Source organism: Rhododendron vialii, chromosome 8a (genome assembly GCF_030253575.1).
Source record: "Rhododendron vialii isolate Sample 1 chromosome 8a, ASM3025357v1".
Classification (NCBI taxonomy): Eukaryota; Viridiplantae; Streptophyta; class Magnoliopsida; order Ericales; family Ericaceae; genus Rhododendron; species Rhododendron vialii.
In genome coordinates, this window is record NC_080564.1 from 6,116,952 (window position 1) to 6,137,437 (window position 20,486).

At 38.7% G+C, this 20,486-nt stretch overlaps 1 protein-coding gene and 1 pseudogene across 1 annotated transcript; both read right to left on the reverse strand.

Annotated features, from left to right (window-relative positions):
- Positions 1 to 1,490: 1,490 nt before the first annotated feature.
- Positions 1,491 to 7,920, reverse strand: LOC131298507 (ABC transporter B family member 15-like; annotated as a pseudogene).
- Positions 7,921 to 8,926: 1,006 nt separating this feature from the next.
- LOC131298940 (ABC transporter B family member 15-like) lies at positions 8,927 to 17,916 on the reverse strand. The gene is made up of 8 exons (XM_058324444.1): positions 17,648 to 17,916; positions 16,938 to 16,992; positions 16,418 to 16,596; positions 15,207 to 15,664; positions 13,746 to 14,286; positions 11,737 to 11,982; positions 10,824 to 11,483; positions 8,927 to 10,469 (listed from the first exon to the last, which is right to left on the reverse strand). The coding sequence occupies exons 1-8, from the start codon at positions 17,873 to 17,875 to the stop codon at positions 9,087 to 9,089; spliced, it is 3,750 nt and encodes a 1,249-aa protein (XP_058180427.1). The 5' UTR covers positions 17,876 to 17,916; the 3' UTR covers positions 8,927 to 9,086.
- Between the last annotated feature and the right edge of the window lie 2,570 nt (positions 17,917 to 20,486).

Here is a 20,486-nt window from a genome sequence, read left to right on the forward strand (position 1 = left end):
GTGGGACTCGCACCGCGTGAGGTGGGCCCAACAATAGTGAACAAATTTCATTAAGAAATGAATGGGAAATTGTCTCATTATGGGAATTGAAAAAGCCAAATGACGTTCATGCGCGCTGTCATCAAACACCTAAATTAGACCTGAGCCGAAGCTTAGGATTCGTGGGCCCACGACCTGTGGTTCGAGGTTTGTGGTTTATAGTCTAATCTAGATTGGTTTGGAATTGATTGTGCTTTATTGGGTCTGAACTATTCGCGTTTGGATTGTCCAGTTACAGAATCAGTTATGCGCAGTTGATTAATACTGGGTTGAATGCCCGGAATAAAATCCGCGATTTGATTATGGACTCAATTGCTAGATTAATGACTGTAGCAGTTTTTCTCCAGAAATTGAATTCCCCGTGTTCAATTCTCTATACTCAATATGAAATATTGAATTGGCCCTATTGAATGGGCAGGCTCCCCCTATTGAATGAGCGGATCGGATCATCCGAGCAGTTTTTTTTGAACCGTTCAATGAAAACTGCTCGGATGAAGCCCTTTCCGGTTATTTTTTTTGCTGATTTCTCGCGGAAACCTTTAAAATCACGTTCCGATAACTTTGAACGGCTCGGATCATCAAAATTCAATCGGAAATGGGAGTCTCACATTTTAATAAAATGAGGAATCCCTCATCGGAACCTAACTCTGCAAACCATTATTGGAATTTACTTGTGGAATTACAAAGGGAAACATCTTCCGTGCCAATGTTTCTTAGAAACCGACATCAACCCCATGTCCCCATCACTTGGGAAATGGAGCAAAAAACGAGAAACCTATGAATTAAAATTGACTAGGGGTGTACACGGTTTGGATTGGTCCGGTTCTCTAAAAAATCAATAACCGGACCATTTCAAACGGTTCTAAAAAATTGGGAATCAGAACCTAACCAATATATGTATGGAACCTAACCAGAACCAAACCGCAAGACCGGTTCGATTTTGGTTCGGTTCCGGTTCTATCCAATAAGCATCAAACATTTATTTACAAAATATGAACTCATAAAATTAAAGAAATAGAAAGATAATTTCGTGGAATAGGAAAGGAAGGAAGAAAATAAAAGCTTTCCTAATAAATGAAATTTCATCTCTAAATAAATTAAGTTTAGCAAGGAAAAGATTAATCTACCAAATTCGAGTACATATTTAATTACACACACATAAGTATATCAATATTTATCTTAGTTTTAAACGGTCCGGTTCGATTCTAACCACGGTTCATTAATTGAGAACCAGTAACCGAACTAAAATTAACGGTTCTTATTTTTTTGGAACCATAACCAGACCATAGAATCACAGAACCGAACCAAATTGGACGGTTCGGTCCGGATCGAACCGATTTTACGGTTTGGACGGTTTTCTTGAACACCCCTAAAATTGACTGTAGGCCGCATTGGGCGTTCTCTCTCTCTTTTTTTTTTTTTTGAAGATTAATGAATTTCATTGATGGTAAAAAATTAAAGTACAATTGTATAATCGCCACAAGATAAAGATCGCCGGCGACTAGCGAAGACCAATACAATAAGTTACGTCTAAGGAGAATATAGAGTACTACTGCCTACAAAACACAAAAGCCACAACAGAAACTATGCTATTGCCAAAAGATCTAAGGATGCTGACGAAGAGCGAAGGCCAACAAAAGACCGAAAGAATAGAGCACAGTGTGAAAATTGTGCGTGCGGTAATACAAATACAAAAACAAAAATACAACTAAAGCAGAAATAAAGACCCCACAAACTACCAACAAACCCCAACCGGAAAACAATACAAACAAACAATGCATCAACTAACGAGGATCCAAATCCGAGAAAACGCAAACGGCGGCGAAGCTTCCTCAGCAAAGGACAACGATCAACCTCAACCATAACCTGCAATAAAGGAGCCTCTTCAACCTTCAGAGATCGCTGACAAGAGAGAAATATGCTCCACGGGAACCCTTACCCAACAAAGATGAGTGGGTTCCTTTCTCCACCACCTTCCCTTTAAACAACGATCAACCTCAGCCATAACCTACAATAAAGGAGCCCCCTCAGCCTTCAGAGATTGCTGACAAGAGAGAAATATGCTCCAGGGGAACCCTTACCCAACAAAGATGAGTGGGTTCGTTTCTCCACCACCTTCCCTTTGGACAACAATCAACCTTAGCCATAACCTGCAATAAGGGAGCCCCCTCAACCTTCAGAGATCACTAACAAAAGAGAAATATGCTCCAGTGGGACCCTTACCCCACAAAGATGAGTGGGTTCCTTTCTCCACCACCTTCCCTTTATCCAAAACTACATTCTCTGAAGGCTGACAAGAGAGAAATATGCTCCAACAGGACCCTTACCCAACAAAGATGAGTGGGTTCCTTTCTCCACCACTTTCCTTTTATCCAAAACCGCAATCATATCACAGTTTTGTATTGTACTCAACTTGTGGGCCACCACCATGCTAGTTGTCACGGGGCTGTTTTTCCGCCTAGAAATCTACCCGTGATGGCACCAAGTTTGCCAACAACTTGGTCTCAGCCAACTAGTGTTTACTCACACACCTGATATGTTTGAACGTCTAGAAACACACTCAAAAGTTACGGAAACCGTCCCAACCTTTATTAAGCACCAACTTACAAAGGAATACACTTAAGAACCTAGACATAACAACCCTCTCTGCCTTAGGCTACGAAAATGCTTGCCTAAATAGGCTTACAATCAAAAAAACGTGGCCACTAAGTACATGAGATCATGGGGCCAACCCATGATCTTGCAGATGACACCCTCAACTGTCCTAGGGCTGTGCTAGCACTGCCAGAATCTGCCAGCACACTGAAACATGAAACTGCCTGGAAATAACTACCGATAAATGCCCGTTTCTGCCTTGGACATCTGTCCCATGCTGCCAGCAACACATGCAGCCCGTTTCTGCCTTGGACACCTGTCCCATGCTCCCAGCAACATGTGCAGAATGCTGTTAACCGTCAATAACCGTTTTGCCTGAGCCAACTCAAGTCTGCCTCCGTTTTGCCCGAGCCAACTCAATGCTGCCTGGCCAATTTCGTGATTCAACCCCAGCTCCCAATACTTAGCCATTTTTCTCGATTGCCTTGTCCCACAAGCCTGCTTCCCATTTAGCATCCCTGCCTCGATATTATTGGGCCATCACGTGCATCACGACTGCCACTTGCCTTAGGGACCAGTGCCGACACCAACCGACACCGTTGGATCACCTTGTAAAGACATGCCTCCCTCATGCCTTTGTTTCCACCGGTTGGCTAGGGTGTAAGGTGCCACCGCTAGCCAAGCTTAGCAAGCCTTGAAAATCAAGGTGCTAACACTAGTCCTCCCTACCATCACACGCTCGAGCGCATCTTGTACAACTTTCTCTGATTGGCTATCAAGTGCACTAGTGGCCTCGTCTAGTAATAGAATTGCAGGGTTTTTCAATATAGCACGGGCTATTGCAATACGTTGCTTCTGTCCACCCGACAGTTGCAATCCTCTATCCCCACACCACGTATCATACCCATCTTTGAGTCCTGCGATGAAATCGTGAGCGTTGGCCGCCTTAGCTACCTCAATGACCTTTGATTCGTCAATCTTATCTGATGTACCGTAAGTGATGTTATCTCGAATTGATCCCGCGAACAAAGTTGGCTCTAGACTAACAAGTGTAATGTGGCTCCTTAGTGACCTCAAATGGTATGATCTAATATAGCGACCATCGTTTTCACTCTGCCATTAAGTGGGTCATAGAATCGCTCGATCAATCCAATGATGGTTGATTTTCCAGACCCACTTTGTCCAAAACGCGGTTGATTTCCCTGCTTTAATGCTGATGGAAAAGCCATTGAAGACCATGACGTCGGGCCTAGCTGGGTATGCAAATTCGATGTCACGTAGCTCCACATCACCCATTATTTTGTCCGGCTTGTAGCCTTCAGGGTCGTCGGGCTCAATACACGTATACCGATCCAGCACAGCAAAAACTGACCCAACAGCATTAGATCCTTTCGCAAGGTCCATTAGTCATGGTCCCTGCGTCTGCAATAACTCGACCCGTGCTTACTAAGATCATGAAGGTCTCAAATAGGGCTTTGGACCCAATGTAGCCTTGGGAGACGAGCTTCCCACCGTACCAGAAGTCTAAAGCCCAAGTGCATGCCATGAGACTTTGGGAGGTACCAAGCCCAATACCTGCGAACCATGATTGTCGGATGCTTTCACATTTTTGAGCTAATTTCTATGTGCATGATACGTGAACAATGTATGTGCACATGGCAAATCATTTGAAGTTTCCGACACCTCACCAATTTTCATGTCTTGCAAAATTGTTCGTGCAACATTTCAAGAAACTATCTTCTTTTTTCAGTACGGGAAGTGATTATTAAACAAATGAACATAATAAATACGTCTAATATATCACATAATGCAATAAACAATGTACGAAATCAACTAGTGTATTACAGTATGGAAAGTGAATTTAGCACTCCTTTTTTCTCTAATAGTACTCTCCTTTGTGTTTTTATTAGGTGATATGTTTTGTGAGAGAAGATGAGTGTCGTTAGAGAAGTGATCGACAAAATCACTTCCCTTTTGGTATGTATATAGAATTTTTACGTTTCTTATACTTCGAATCCTTTTGATTGGAAATCCTAGCTAGATACTTTATCTTTTGGGGACTCAAAATTCCTGCGCACGACCCCCAAGAAATTTTCTCTATCTATCTATCTTGGTTTATTATCCTCAAAATCCAGGAGAGAACAAACTTGGGTATTATGACCCAGCGGCAGCTGAGAAATGAAGTTATGAGCGTTAGAAGCTTTAGAAGCAGCAATGATCTCTTCCATATCACCATCTTCTTCCCAAATAGTATGTTCTCTTTAATACTTGTAGCAAATAGTGCTGACTCTTGACTCACCAACCCCATCTGAGATCTCAACCACTTCAACTGCAGCTTATCAATGGCCACCCCGTCCAGACAAATTTCTCCCCCCATCGGATCATAAAACCGTTGCAATCACCGTCGATTTTCTGGACCCACTCCCGCCGACTAGTGCCACTGTTAATCCTGATGGGATTTTCAGGTTGAAGTTTTGGAAAATGGGGGTGTCGGGTCGCGATGGGTAGGCAAATTCGACGTTTTTGAATTCAATTTCGCCCGAAATGGTCTCGAAAATTTGGCTGTCCTTGTTGTCGGAATCAATTTTGGGTACTCTTTTTATTAGTTCCAATATTTTTTCTCCTGCCTCGGATGCTTCGGAGAAGTACTTTAGGTTTGATAAAGCAGTACCCAGTGACCTGATTGAGAAAATTAGGATAAATTTTTTTACTCAAAAAGATTATATAGAGACTAATTATAACACTATTCAATCACACTTCAACCAGAATTCTTCATTTTCATCTCCACTTTGGAAAATCTATTCATTTCTTTCCAAATTCAACAACTTTCCCTCTAAAATTTAAGTTGTATTTTTATATATCGGGCCGGTTCCGGGGGCACTTAAAAAAACCCTCCAAATCTTAATTTCATAGTTCCCGATCAAATTTTGATGATCCGAGCCGCTCAATGTGTTCAGAACGTGATTTTAAGGGTGCCCGCGAGAAACTGACAAAAAAACTATCCAGGAAGGGCTTGATTTGAGCAGTTTTTTATTGAACCGTTCAATAAAAAACTGTTCGGATGAAGCCCTTTCCGGTCATTTTTTTTGCTAATTTCTCATGAGCACCCTTAAAATCATCAAAATTTGATCGAAAACTTGGGGGGTTTTTTTAAGTGTCCCCAGAATTGCCCCGTTTATATATTATGTATCTAAATATATTCCACATTGAACTCCTTCTGAAGATCGATATTGTCAATATGTTTCTAATGGTAGTAATTTTATAAAAGTTAAATAGTAAAATCATAATTTATGTGTGCTCTAAAAGTGAAAAATGAGTTTGAAGAATGTTCTTTATTTCTCATTTGGTTCTCCAAATATAGAGAATCAAGCATGATCCTAAATTTTGAAGATGAAATTGAAGCATGGTAGGAGGGGTTGCAATATTCTTTATTTTGAAGATTTATGAATGAGTACTTAAAATTTTGAAGTATGATTGGAGACGCTCTAGAAACACAATCCTGAGTTTGAAGAAATAAGTGTGACAACAATTTGGATGGAAAAAAAAATAGAGTGAAAACAGAAAGCATGGCACAATAAGCTTAGCTCTTCTGTTAAGAAAATAGAGTCCCACATTGCTTGGGAGTGGAATGAGTGATCACTTAATAACATTTGAGACCTCTCCACTCATTGCCAATTGGCTTTGAGATAGATATAAAGTTTCTACATGGTATCAGAGCTAGGCCTTGGTGGCCATACATCGTGTGGTCAAGTATCTATCGCCCGAGTCAACTCATCAATTCATACCTCCACGTGCATCCGGGCTGCACGTGAGGGGTCGCCCGAGTCAAATCTCTTATTTCTTCAATTCGTACCTCCACATGCATCCGGGCTGCACGTGAGGGGGAGTGTTAGACTTGTCCCACATCGTTCATCTAAGCCACCCAAACTTAGTTAATAAAATCTAGAGGTTACTCCATCTATTGCCAATTGGTTTTAGGTTGGAACCCTCTAAGAAATCTAACACTCGTTGGAATAAAAGTACGTACGAATAAACGCAAAATTGCAAATATCCACATAAAAAAGGTAAATGTAAATAAATATTGTTCTCTCTTAACAATAACAAATATACCCGTTAAGGATCATAAGACAAACACAAAACTCCGTTGATATGAACTTATGCAAGAAAATAAATAAAGTGGTAATGAAAGAATGAGAAGAGGGTAGAGATACATACAGTCTACCGATGGCAATAGAAGCCCCCGCCAAAAAAAACATTGCCTCCACTAGCGTTATAGTACATAATCAATCTGGTACCATAGAAAGCCATGAAGGACCAAATTGCAAATACTATGCCATTGCTGCCAATGGCTAATCCTTTTGCCAATCCTTGCTTTAGCCCTCGATCGACAGTCCCTTGAAGGGCAATAGAGTAATTTGTCATAGTCTTGCTTTATCCAACAAAGGCATAAACGGTTCTAATAGAAGAGAGTGCTTGTTCTACTACTATCCCTGCCTTGTATTCCACTGTTATGTTCTGGCTATTCCCATTAATGTCCTTCCATAAATTAAACCAGGGATTACGAGAAATATCACGAAGGGGAATGCCACAATTGCTAGCCTCCATAAAACTGCAAATGCCACTCTGTAGGCCCCAATGAATGTGAATAAGTTCATCAAGAACACTGGGATCTGTATTGATGATATTGAAAATAATTAGGCATTCCTCTTCAGAAATAAAAGACTTCACTTCGTTTGGTTCACATTTCAACTCATCTCATTTTCCTCTCTACACGTTTCTCAAATATTTTTTTCTCTCTATCTCTTTCTACTCATTATATCAAAAATAACTTTCAGAAATGCAAACCAAACAAGGTATGACATCTACTTGAAATTTTGTAAAATCTAGAACGACGTTGGTTTTTTTTTTTTCCCGTAAAATGGGTCTTCAATAATTTTGTTAAGAATATGTAAGAACCAGAATAAAAAACAATTTTGAAGCAAAGCTAAAATAGAGAAAGTCATCCTTGTGAGATTCTACGAAATCAAGGGCGGAACACTCCCGCAACCGGCCCTATTCCTGCCCCCTAGAGTGCGCCTCTTACGAATAGGAAGTATTTATATTAACTTTACATATTTTTTAATTACCCAAAAAAAAAACTTTACTTTTTTTTATTTATTACGATTACTATTGTAAGTCGTTATTATCTTGCAATGTATATGACAAAATTGCAATGTATATGACAAAATAACTTATACTTATTTTTTTTTTGAATAGTAATGTAAAATTGTACTACTAACTTTCCATCACTATATTCACATATGATCAATTCCTTTCCTCCAACTGCATGATTGGTGCATGAGACTTCGTTCATTGCCGAGATGAGATCCAAGCCGTCGGATCATACTCGGATGTACGATCCGACAGCTCGGAGATGCGTAGCACGGTGCTACGCACACCACTGCACAGCACCATGCTCCAATTTGGGCTGCATTGGGCATTCTCTTTTTTTGGAAGATTAATGAACTTCATCGAGAAAGCTTTGGTTCGCGTGCATTCTGCTGGGTGATGCCGCCGATTTCTTACCTGAGGGTTGCTGGTTGTCCTAACGGTAAGGTTGTGATCTGACGGTTGTGGTAGTCTAAGGCGTTGGTGGGTTGGACTGGGTGGTGATGGCTGAGGTTTGGGTTGGGTCGGCAGTCTGGTTGCTGTTTGAGTTAGGGTTTTCTTTTTTCTTTTTTGGATTGGGTTTGTCCTAATAGGTGTATTGGACTTTGGTCCGTTAGGTGTGGGTTTTGTCCCTTTGGATTTCCTTGTTTGGCTCTTTGCCAATCGATGGTTTGGATCTTGGATTGGGCATAGGATTTTTCTTAGCTTTGTTAGGAATTTGATGCCGTTCTCCTTATTCCTATTGATCTTTGTAACAATTTCAAAAATTAATGAAATTTTTTTGCTGTTCAACAAAGAAGAGAAAAATACAACTGTGTTATCGCCACAAGATAAAGAGCGTCAGCGACGAGCGAAGACCAGTACAACAAGTTATAAGGTCTAAGGAGAACACAGAGTACTGCCAGCAAAACACAAAAGCCACAAACTATGCTATTGCCAAAAGATCTAAGCTGATGACCAGCGAAGGCCAACAAAAGGCCTAAAGAACAAAGCACAATATGGAAAATTGTGCGTGCAGTAATACAAATACAAAAACAGAAACAAAAATACAAAAAAAGCAGAAACTGTGAAAACATCATACACAAATAAAGACCCTGCAAATTCCGACGTACCCAAAAAAAAATTAAAAAATAATAATAATAAAGACCCTGCAAACCACCAACAAACCCAACCAGAAAACAATACTAACAAACAATGCATCAACTAACGAGGATCCACATCCGAGAAAACGTAAGCAGCTGCAAAGCTTCCTCAGCAAGGGACAACGATCAACCTTAGCCATAACCTGCAATAAGGGAGCCCCCTCAGCCTTCAGAGATCGCATTGGGCGTTCTCTGAAGGCTGACAAGAGAGAAATATGCTCCAGCGGGACCCTTACCTAACAAAGAAGAGTGGGTTCCTTTCTCCACCACCTTCCCTTTATCTAAAACCGCAATCATATCACAATTTTGTATTGTACTCAACCTATGGGCCACCACCACGCTAGTCCTCCCTACCATCACACGCTCAAGCGCGTCTTGTACAACTTTCTCTGATTGGCTATCAAGTGCACTAGTGGCCTCATCTAGTAATAGAATTGCAGGGTTTTTCAATATAGCACGGGCTATCGCAATGCGTTGCTTCTGTCCACCCGACAGTTGCAATCCTCTATCCCCGCACCACGTATCATACCCATCTTTCAGTCCCGTGATGAAATCGTGAGCATTGGCCACTTTAGCTACCTCAATGACCTCTGATTCGTCAATCTTATCTAATGCACCGTAAGTGATGTTATCTCGAATCGACCCCGCGAACAAAGTTGGCTCTTGACTAACAAGTGCAATGTGGCTCCTTAGTGACCTCAAATGGTATGATCTGATATCGCGACCATCGATTTTCACTATGCCATTAAGTGGGTCATAGAATCGCTCGATCAATCCAATGATGGTTGATTTTCCAGACCCACTTTGTCCGACCAACGCGGTTGATTTCCCTGCTTTAATGCTGATGGAAAAGCTATTGAAGACCATAACGTCGGGCCTAGCTGGGTATGCAAATTTGACGTCATGTAGCTCCACATCGCCCATTATTTTGTCCGGCTTGTAGCCTTCAGGGTCGTCTGGCTCAATACACGTATACCGATCCAGCACAGCAAAAACTGACCCAACAGCATCAGATCCTTTCACAAGGTCATTAGTCATGGTCCCTGCGTCGGCAATAACTCGACCCGTGCTTACTAAGATCATGAAGGTCTCAAATAAGGCTTTGGACCCAATGTAGCCTTGGGAGATGAGTTTCCCACCATACCAGAAGTCTAAAGCCCAAGTGCATGCCATGAGACTTTGGGAGGTACCAAGCCCAATACCTGCGAACCATGATTGTCGGATGCTTTCACGTCGTGGGCCTTCTTGGGCCTTTTCGAGCATTTGGAGGACTCGAGCCTGAGAAGAGAAAGCAGTGACAGTCCGGAGGTTGGAGACTCCTTCTGCGGCCAGCTTGCTGCTTTCTTCTTGGGCCTTCAAGGCCTTCTTGGACATGTTCTTGAGAAGGACGCGCTTCAAGTAGAAACAAACGACGACGAGGGGTTGTACTGCTATCATGACTAATGCGAGCCTCCATGCGATGATCAGGCCCATGGTGCAAGCTATGCTTACTGCCGAAAAGGTTTGGATAAGGAGAGCCATCCTATCACCCACCAGAGATCTCACCTGCAAGAAGAGGAATCAGATTTCGCAACAAGAATATATCCATTGCAGTGTCTGTTTAACTCTAAACTGTCATTTGGAAGGAAAGGAATATGAGAATATTTCAGCAAAAGGCCTCAGCTGCAACCTCAGTTTGTAAGGCTTTGCTGGGGGGATGTCATAGTTAAGCTAAATAGCTGGAGGACTCTGAATCTCACTTCTCAGAATAGAAAGTTATGCAAGCTCAGTTGTAAGGCTAATGAATATTGACTAATTGATCATGAGAGAGAGAGAGAGAGAGAGAGAGAGAGAGAGAGAGAGAGAGAGAGAGAGAGAGAGAGAGAGAGAGAGAGAGAGAGAGAGAGAGAGAGAGCATACCACATTCGCATCTTTAGCGAGCCGAGAGCAAATAGCACCACTAGAATTCTCATCCTGATCAAACCACCCAACTTCAAACGTCAAAATCTTGGACAACATCCTCTCTCTAACCCTCTTCGTCAAATGTTCCCCCATGTACGCAAAGTTATAATGCTGGATTACGTTAATCAACAGCGATGAAATCGCCAACCCAACGAAACACAATGAATAAATCCTTATCTTGTACTTGATCTCGTTGTGATCGTGCAAGAAATACACCGAAATCACCGATCCCATTGCGAAGGCATAAAGCGGTTGAATTGCACCAAATAGAACCGCACCTATGCACCCCATCATTGCTTGCCTCCACTCAGGTAAATTCATTGCCAAAAGCCTTCTAAATGAGGGAACGGAAAAATTTTGGTCTGCTCTAACCATAGAAGCATTGTCAATTCTCTGGCTTAGGGACGTGGGTGAGTTTGCTGAAGTAGATCGACTCACAATTGACAATCTTCGACTACTGTTGTTGTTTGAATCCATTTTTGGGTTATTTGACGAAGTTGAAGCGCCATTTGATGGAATTTCTTCTCTCTTATTCTCCCTTTGTTGCATCCTGACTAGGGATGCATACAGGCCGTTTTCGTCGTAGATTAGTTCATTGTGTGAGCCGGTTTCCATTACCTGATTGCAATTACCTATTAGCATACATGTACAAACATTGTACCAATTCAAGAATCAAGATCTCCTCAATCTGATGATCTCTAATTTAAGTCCTCCTGGGCACAAAACTAGACATATTAAATTGTTTTGCATTAACACCCAAGACTAACCAAATAAATTACCGTGGACGTCATAATGAGACTTCGTCAATGTAACTTACCGTTCAATGTAAATTACCCTGGGGTTTTAGGGTTTGTTTTAAAATTCTTCATACCTGGCCGTTTTGGATGACGGCAATGACGTTGGCGTTTCGGATGGTGGAGAGGCGGTGAGCAACGATGATAGTTGTGCGGCCCACAGCAGCATTGTCGAGCGCTTCTTGCACGACTCGCTCTGATTCCGAGTCTAATGCGCTTGTGGCCTCATCAAGTAGGAGGATGCGCGGTGCCTTGATTATGGCGCGAGCAATTGCAATTCGCTGCTTCTGTCCCCCTGACATTTGAACTCCTCTCTCACCCACCTAAATGAAAGAATAGTTATGCTCTCATGCGTGATAGTAAAATACGTTATATACAACACCGTAAACAATACTTTTTGTTGCATTTTTTTTTATAATCGGATGTTCGGGCAAGTTTGCACACTTCAACTAATTTCGGGGTTCTGAAGTTAACGACTATGCAAATCTCCGATGGCCTTAAGATTTAAAATGTTTGGCCTCTGTGAGAATAAAATATGTGATCTTATGAATGAGCATTTATTGTTTTCTAATAATCATTTGGCCAAACTCCCGGGGTTTCTTTTGTTACAATTGTTGATATACTGTGCTGCTATTTTGCTGTTCCTCCATTTCAACAAAATATAATAGAATAATCAATAAGGCTCAATTAATTTCTAAAGAAAATGATACTTGTCCATTAGTTTCAAGAGAAAATGATAAGTGGGGACCCGAATTGAAGTACTCGAATAATTTAGTTTTATGAATTATTTGGAGAAATCATATCATAGTTGTATAATTTGTGAGATTGAGGGACATTATTAAAAATTCGGGTTCTCACAGTATAGAGAAGATGGTGATGCTCACGTGTGAAGGTTATTCTTAATTTATGGAGTAATATAATATAATGATGTCAGTTGTTGTATACAACTATTGAAGTAACTGGAAATTTAACCGATTACGCAACTTTGACGCATCAAGACTTTAATCATCCGTAATGAAATAAATATGTCAATAGAGTAGCTAATATTTTCTCCATACAATGAATATATATACCCAAAATTTAGAAGACCAGAGTTCGAATCTCCCTACGGGTGTTGTTTTCCTTCGTTGGGATTATTTTTTTACTTAATCAAGTTAATAGTTGTCTACTTATCTATTTTGTGCTTATAGCGATCGATTGTGGACCTTCTATTCTCCCACCACTTGTACTAGAAAAAGAGGGGATATTAATTATGAGATGATTTACTCCGTATTAGTTAAGCTGTGACACATTATTATTCAAATTACGATTGTGTATCTACTTAAGGAATTCAATATGTTATTTCGGGATGTGAACTTATTCCTGTCCCTTCCCAAAATGACAAGGAATATGTTGTTCCGGGATGTGAACCTATTCCTGTCCCTTCCCAAAATGATAATTTCCACTTTCCCCGTTACCAGGGTGATTGTATATATGCATGCACTAGTGTGGGCTTCCTTTGAGGAGTAAAATGCGGACATCGATTTTAGCCATTAATTGGATCGTGTTTTCAATGGTATTGATTTTAATAAAACTTTTTTCAGGGAAAAGTTAATTGTGACCGGTCCTAAATCTTCCGCAAATCCAGACCATTGAAAACACGATCCAACGGCTGACAAGAAGTCCGCAAATAACGAAAATAAGGACGCCCTTATTAGAAGCGTCTTATATGTATGCATGTGGATATGGAATTTTTATCTAAGAAAACAGTAAGGATGTGTGTACAGATGATTTTTGCAGGGCCCATCACAGATTTCATGATCGCTCATTATTCTTAGAATATTTTTTTTATGAGTTCCTACAAAAACAAAGTTCAATTGGATACTGGTATCCGATTGAGCTAATTTTTTCAAGAAAACCTGTAAATAAAAAAAAAAACATTTTAAGAATACGAGCCTTTTGGATCACATCTTTTTTCTTGTCTGAATTCTTGCACCAATCCGTTCAAAAGAAGAAAAAAAAAACACATAAATCTTAGAGCAAAGTTTCTCTATTGAAAAAGAGGGAAATGAGAGGTAAAGCACAATTAAGGAGAGAACAAACCAACCTGGGTATCATAACCCTGAGGCAGCTGAGAAATGAAGTTATGAGCGTTAGAAGCTTTAGCGGCAGCAATGATCTCTTCCATATCACCATCTTCCTTCCCAAATAGTATGTTCTCTTTTATACTCGTAGCAAAAAGTGCTGGCTCTTGACTCACCAACCCCATCCGAGATCTCAACCACTTCAACTGAAGCTTATCGATGGCCACCCCGTCCAGACAAATTTCTCCCCCCATCGGATCATAAAACCGTTGCAAAAGCGCGATCACCGTCGATTTTCCGGACCCGCTCCCACCGACTAGTGCCACTGTTAATCCTGATGGGATTTTCAAGTTGAAGTTTTGGAAAATGGGGGTGTCGGGTCGCGATGGGTAGGCGAATTCGACGTTTTTGAATTCAACTTCGCCCGAAATGCTCTCGAGAATTTGGCCATCCATATTGTCGGAATCAATTTTGGGTACTCTTTTTATTAGTTTCAATATTTTTTCTCCTGCCGCGGATGCTTCAGAGAAGTACTTTAGGTTTGATAAAGCAGAACCCAGTGACCTGATTAACAAAATTAGGATAATTTTTTTTAAGAATTAAACCATTATGGGATAGAAAAGATAATTTAAATGCTACTTGGTTGTTCTATAGCTGATTTGGGCTATCCTTTCCAAATTTGTCATCTCTAACCCAATTCTTCATTTAAAGAGTACCAAAAAAAAATTACTCAAAAAATTTATATAGAGACTAACACTATTCAAACGCACTCCAACCACAATTCTTCATTTTCATCTCCACTTTTGAAAAATCTATTCATTTCTTTCCAAATTCAACGACTTTCCCTCCGAAATTTAAGTTTCAATTTTTTGATATTATCTAAATGTATTCAACATTGATCTCCTTTGGAAGATATTGTTAATATGCTTCTAGTGGCAGTAATTTAATAAAAGTTAAAATAATAAAATCATAATTTATGTGTGCTCTAAAGTAAAAAATGAGTTTGAAGAATGTTCTTTATTTCTCATTTGGTTCTCCAAATATAGAGAATCAAACATGTCCTGAATTTTGAAGATGAAATTGAAGCATGGTTGGAGGGGTTGCATTCTTTATTTTGAAGATTTATGAATGAGTTTAAAATTTTGAAGTATGGTTGGACTCTAGAAACACAATCCCGAGTTTGTACAAATAAGTGTGAGTGTGTGACAATAATTTGGATGGGAAAAAAAATAGAGTGAAAACAGAAAGCATGGCACAATATGCTTAGCTCTTCTTCGTTGGAATCAAAGTACAAATTGATAAACACAAAATTGAAAAGATCCACATAAAAAAAGGTAAAAGTATAGAAATATTGTTCTCTCTTAACAATAACAAATATACCCATTAAGGATCATAAGACAAACACAAAACCCCGTTGATATGAACTTATGAAAAACAAAATTTAAGTGGTAAAGAAAGAGTATGAAGAGGGTAGAGATACATACAGTCCACCGATGGCAATGGAAGCTCCTGCTGCAAAAACATTGCCTCCACTAGCATTATGGTACATAATCAATCTAGTACCATAGTACGCCATGAAGGACCAAATTGCAAATACTATGCCATTGCTACCAATGGCTAATCCTTTTGCCAATCCTTGCTTTAGCCCCAGATCGACAGTCCCTTGAAGGGCAATCGAGTAATTTGTCATAGTCTTGCTCTCTCCAACAAAAGCATAAACAGTTCTGATAGAAGAGAGTGCTTGTTCTACTACTATCCCTGCCTTGTCGTATTCCACCATTATTTTTCTGGCTATTCCCATTAATGCCCTTCCATACATCAAACCAGGGATTATAAGAAATATCACAAAGGGGAATGCCACAATTGCTAGCCTCCATAGAACTGCAAATGCCACTATGTAGGCCCCAATGAATGTGAATAAGTTCATCAAGAACACTGGAACCTGTATTGATGATTTTGAAAATAATTAGGCATTCCACTTCAAAAAAAAAAAAAAACTTTCACATCTAAGTGAAATTTCGTAAAATTTAAAACGACGTTAGTTTTTTTTTTTCTTCCGAAAATGGATCATCAATAGTTTTGATAAGAATCTGTAAGAACCAGAATAAAAAACAATTTTGAAACAAACTTATCATAGAGAAAGTAATCCTTGTGAGATTCTACAAAATCAAGGGCGGAACACTCCTGCAACCGGCCCTATTCCTATTACGAATAGGAAGTATTTTATATTAACTTTACATATTTTTTAACTACCCAAAAAAATCTTTACTTTTTTTTTTATTATGATTACTATTGTATGTCGTTATTATCTTGCAATGTATATGACAAAATAACTCATACTTTTTTTTTTTGATTACTATTGTAATGTAAAATTGTACTAACTTTCCATCACTATGTGAAATATGATCAATTCCATTCCTCCAACTACATGATTGGTGCATGAGACTTCGTTTGGAACTCTTGAAATGACAATTTTCTATGCATATATTTTATCTTAGTGTGTTATTAACTGATGTAAATAATATACTTTCCCGATTTATCATTGCCAGAAAAAAATGTAAAAAAATAGACAAAATACTGAAACAAATCACTAGAAGCAAAAGAAATCCAGAGAAAGAAGAAAAATCTATGATTTGTTGTCATAATTTTTTAAAAGGGTCTCATATTGTATTTGGTACGTTAATCTTGTACCAACCTTTTCACTAATAACTTCTTGAATAACAAGACTGTCACTAGAGACGCTTGTGATGACTTCCGAAGTGCTTGTGACATACAAATCAAAGTAACCCACATCTTGCCTTAGCACTGCCTTCAAATATCTTGATCTCATTCTTGATGCTTGTCTTTCTGCTGTTCTTGTCCAACAATACCCCTCTACAAAAATATCCCACAAAAATAGCAAAATTAAAAAAAAGAAAAGAAAAGAAAAGAAACCCATCGGGCCCCAACTATATAATGGTCAGCAAAAAGATTTTTATTACTCTTTATAACATAATACAAAGATCAACGGAGCAAGACACATTGGCAAAACACCACCCAAAGACCAAAAAAGGACAGCATGATGCATGCCAACCAAAATAGCAAGAGAAGCCAAACCCACGAAAACCTAACTAAAACACCAATAAACCTAAAACGCTATTAATCCCCATTTGGGAAACACAAAAGGAATAAAAGACAAAAACGAAATCAAATGTGTTTAGCCTAATAATACCCACCAAGGAAACATGATATCCCTTGCACAAGCGCCACGAAGCACAGGAACTTTGCATTCTGTAATTCAATCAACAAACCAATCCCATTTATCAATGTTTATTCCAAAACAATATAAATGCATGCCTACATATACATAAATAGACATATGTATATATTTAAGTGATACGAACAAGTCAATCGAGCCACACATAGGAGTTTTTGTGATTGTTTTTGAAAATTGTGCCTGTGCATTTTACACAATTATTATTTCTAATTTGGGCCAAAAACAATGTTTATACGTTGCTTTGAAATTAGTTTTGAAAAGCATCATTTTAGTTATTTTTGGAATTTTCTTTTTGGTTGGCATCTTGTCAATCAAGGGTTTGGGTCTCAAATGGACACTTGTTGCCTTTCTTCTTATTTCTTTTAGTCTTTGTAATCACTTTCAAAAATTAATTTAAAAAATCGCTGTTCAATTTTTTTTTTTTCATTATATCCCTATTAAAATTTCAAAATCTGTAGAACCTTGGGATATATTCATGTATACATTTATATGCGTGTTTGTGTGTGTGTGTGTGAAATTGGAACCTCCTAGGTCCCAAGTAATTATTTCGAATCCTTGCTGAAGAAATTTTGTGTTACACATATGCAAAAAATTTGATCAATACGTATTTATTTACCGAAGTCTAACCCATTTTTGTTATATATATGCATGCATTAGAAAAAAGAGAACCTTGTTGATGTCGTGAGCAAAGTACTTATTGTTGGTGGAAGCGCCGCCGATATTGTTCATAATCTTGCTAGTGAAGAGCAACATGATGGGCATAGAAAGCCCGTCACCGACTGACCCGATGAATCCGAAGCCCATAAGCAGCTTATCAATGCCATCTGAATGCATGAAAATGGATCGAACTGACCCACTGCTCTTGTTTTGGTTCCCGGCCATGCCTTCCTCCCTCATTTTCCTTCCAAACGACTTCCCCCTCTCTCTCTCTCTCTCTCTCTCTCTCAACAATAGTACTAAGATTTTCTGAAAGGGATGGGAGCTCAGCTAACGGTGGTTGCTTAAAAAAGCGGCTGTCATTTTAAGTAGTGAGGAAATGGAGGGAGATGATACCTATTTATAGAGCAGTGTTGGAATCAGGAGAGTAAAATTCAGTGTATATGTGCTTAGCGAGAGGGGATCAAAATTTGACTTTAATATTTTTATCATGTATCGTCATTACTGACGAAAATGGGTCATGGGGTCCACTTTGTTTTTTTTTTTTTCAAGTGAAAAATCATGCATTAACTTAGACGATCAAAATCAACAGGCCATATAAACAGTATTCATAAGGTTCAAAAAAACTACAAAAGTCATAGACTATATCCTAAAATGACCAACACCCATGGCATCGGCCAGAGCAAATTCCCTAGCTGCAAAAGGAATGGAGCTAGAGACTACTAAATTTTGATCCTGCTGTGATCCAAGTCTGGCCAGACAGTCGGCAGTTTGGTTGGCTTGCAATAGATGTGGACGACGGATGAATTTGTCCGGGGCCGGGCTGCAATTCTTCGAGCTTCACTTTGTGTTGGGACTACCACAATTGCCATCTCCCAGTTTTAACATCCACTCATCATTCTTAGATTGATGTATGGTAGTAATTCTTTAATCTTTATGATTGGATGTCTGAATCAGCTTGTATGCAGTTCAAGTAATTTTGAGGTCCCAAAGTTTGAAATGTTTAGTTTTCATAGAATTCGAACATGTGATCTTATGAAGAACAAACACTTATTAATTACTTTCTCATGCATGCTTACAGTGGCGTAGCCAGAAATTCGCACCAATATTGCAGGCAAAATCTATACACGCGACTTTGTTATGGAAAACAAAAAAATTATCACTCTTTTTTACGAACTCGACATGCCTTGATTTTTTTTGCACTATTTCTTCGAGACATATTAGTATTTAAAGTGTGTTTATCTATCGGATAATCTTAAAATAGCTACGAAGAAAAAAATTTAATGTAATTTTATCTTGCAGATAAATTTAAAAGTTCCCCAAATAAAATAATTCAATTTTTAGGCCTAATTAAATTAACAAATCATGTTCAACACAAAAAAGAGAGGTCACATTGATAGATTTTAAAAGAAAAACAAAGAAACAAGGGAGAAGGTGAAAAGGAACCTCGCTTAATTTGCATTTTGTGGCAAAGGATGAATCTAGGCTCTATTTAGTTATTTAAACGTTGCTTAGTTTTTTGATGTTTTCCCTTGTTCCTTTTGTCATTGTAATACTCGTATTTCAATGATAATAAAATCTTTTGCTTAGCAAAAAAAAAAAAGAAAAGCTAGTAATCGATAATTAGAATTCCACAAAAGCGTAGTGATAAGGGAAAGTTTAATGAACGGAGGCTTGCTGGTGAGTAATTATTTAGTGATTTTGGAACATTGCCAAGTGGTGCTTAACACCCATCTCCATCGCATATTATGCGTAATTCAAACATTTAATAGTATCGAGTCTCACATAAATGTGTTGAAAAACATTGGGACACCATGTGTCAGTAAGCTCAATGGTTTTTTCTTGTTCGAACGTGATTTACTTAAACTTTTAAGATTTTTTTTAACAAATGCAAAAAAAAAAAAAAAAAACCATACAGCTCCGTTGTTGTTGCCTTGAATCCAGAAGCCTTCCGTTTGCGTCGAATCTCGATGACATCACAAGCCTTAATTCCGCCGCTGCCTTGGAAAATCCTACTATTTTTATCATGCATGTATCGTCATTACTGACGATAGTGGGTCATGGGGTCCACTTTGTATTGGGCTACCTCAATTGGCATCTCCCAGTTTTAACGTCAACTCATCCTTCTAACATATAATTTTCATACAATCGGATGTCCGGACCAGTTTGTATGCAGTTCAAGTAATTTTAAAGGCTCCAAGGTTTGAAATGTTAAGTTTCATAGAATTCGAACATGTGATCCCATGCATGGAGGACGAACACTTTTTATTTTCTCATGTTTATTTGACCAAGTCGCATAGGATTGCATTCTAACAAATATTAATACCAGTCGAAAACATAGAAGTGCTCCAATTTGTTTTATGGTGCAAGTATTATATACCGTGTCTATATGAGAATAAATTCTATCAACTGCCAATGTAAAATCTCACTTTTTCACTACTGTTCATTATGGGCCCTATAGAGCGTCTATTATTGTAATCTGAACCATTCATATTATAAGACCCGCAGTATAGTATTGCCATGGAAAAAATCAACTTCATCGAAAGTCGATAGATATATTAAAATTTGAATTTTGGTTTATAAAATAGACGATTTGATTGCTATAAATAATAATAAAGATAAACTATTCATTTTACAAAGCAAAATTCAATTTTTGATACTTCTTGTAAGGGCCAAATTCTGGAGTCTCCTTGTATTGGCAATTCCGTGCGATAAAACACATATTTATATCAAGTTGTAAATTTCATTATTTTAGAGTGTCTGTTTGAGGAGTTGAATGGAATCAATAATTTTTGCAGTAAATCTGTCCACACAGATTTTTCACGTACAGATCTTGCACAGATTGGGATGT

Excerpts from the sequence above, each read along its gene's own strand:
- LOC131298940 (XM_058324444.1), bottom strand. The coding sequence starts at position 17,875 with ATGAGGGAGGAAGGCATGGCCGGGAACCAAAACAAGAGCAGTGGGTCA. Across the intron at positions 14,287-15,206 it reads TCCATTGCCATCGGTGGACT|GTCACTGGGTTCTGCTTTAT; the intron begins GTATGTATCTCT and ends TTTGTTAATCAG. Across the intron at positions 10,470-10,823 it reads TCGCTAAAGATGCGAATGTG|GTGAGATCTCTGGTGGGTGA; the intron begins GTATGCTCTCTC and ends CTCTTCTTGCAG.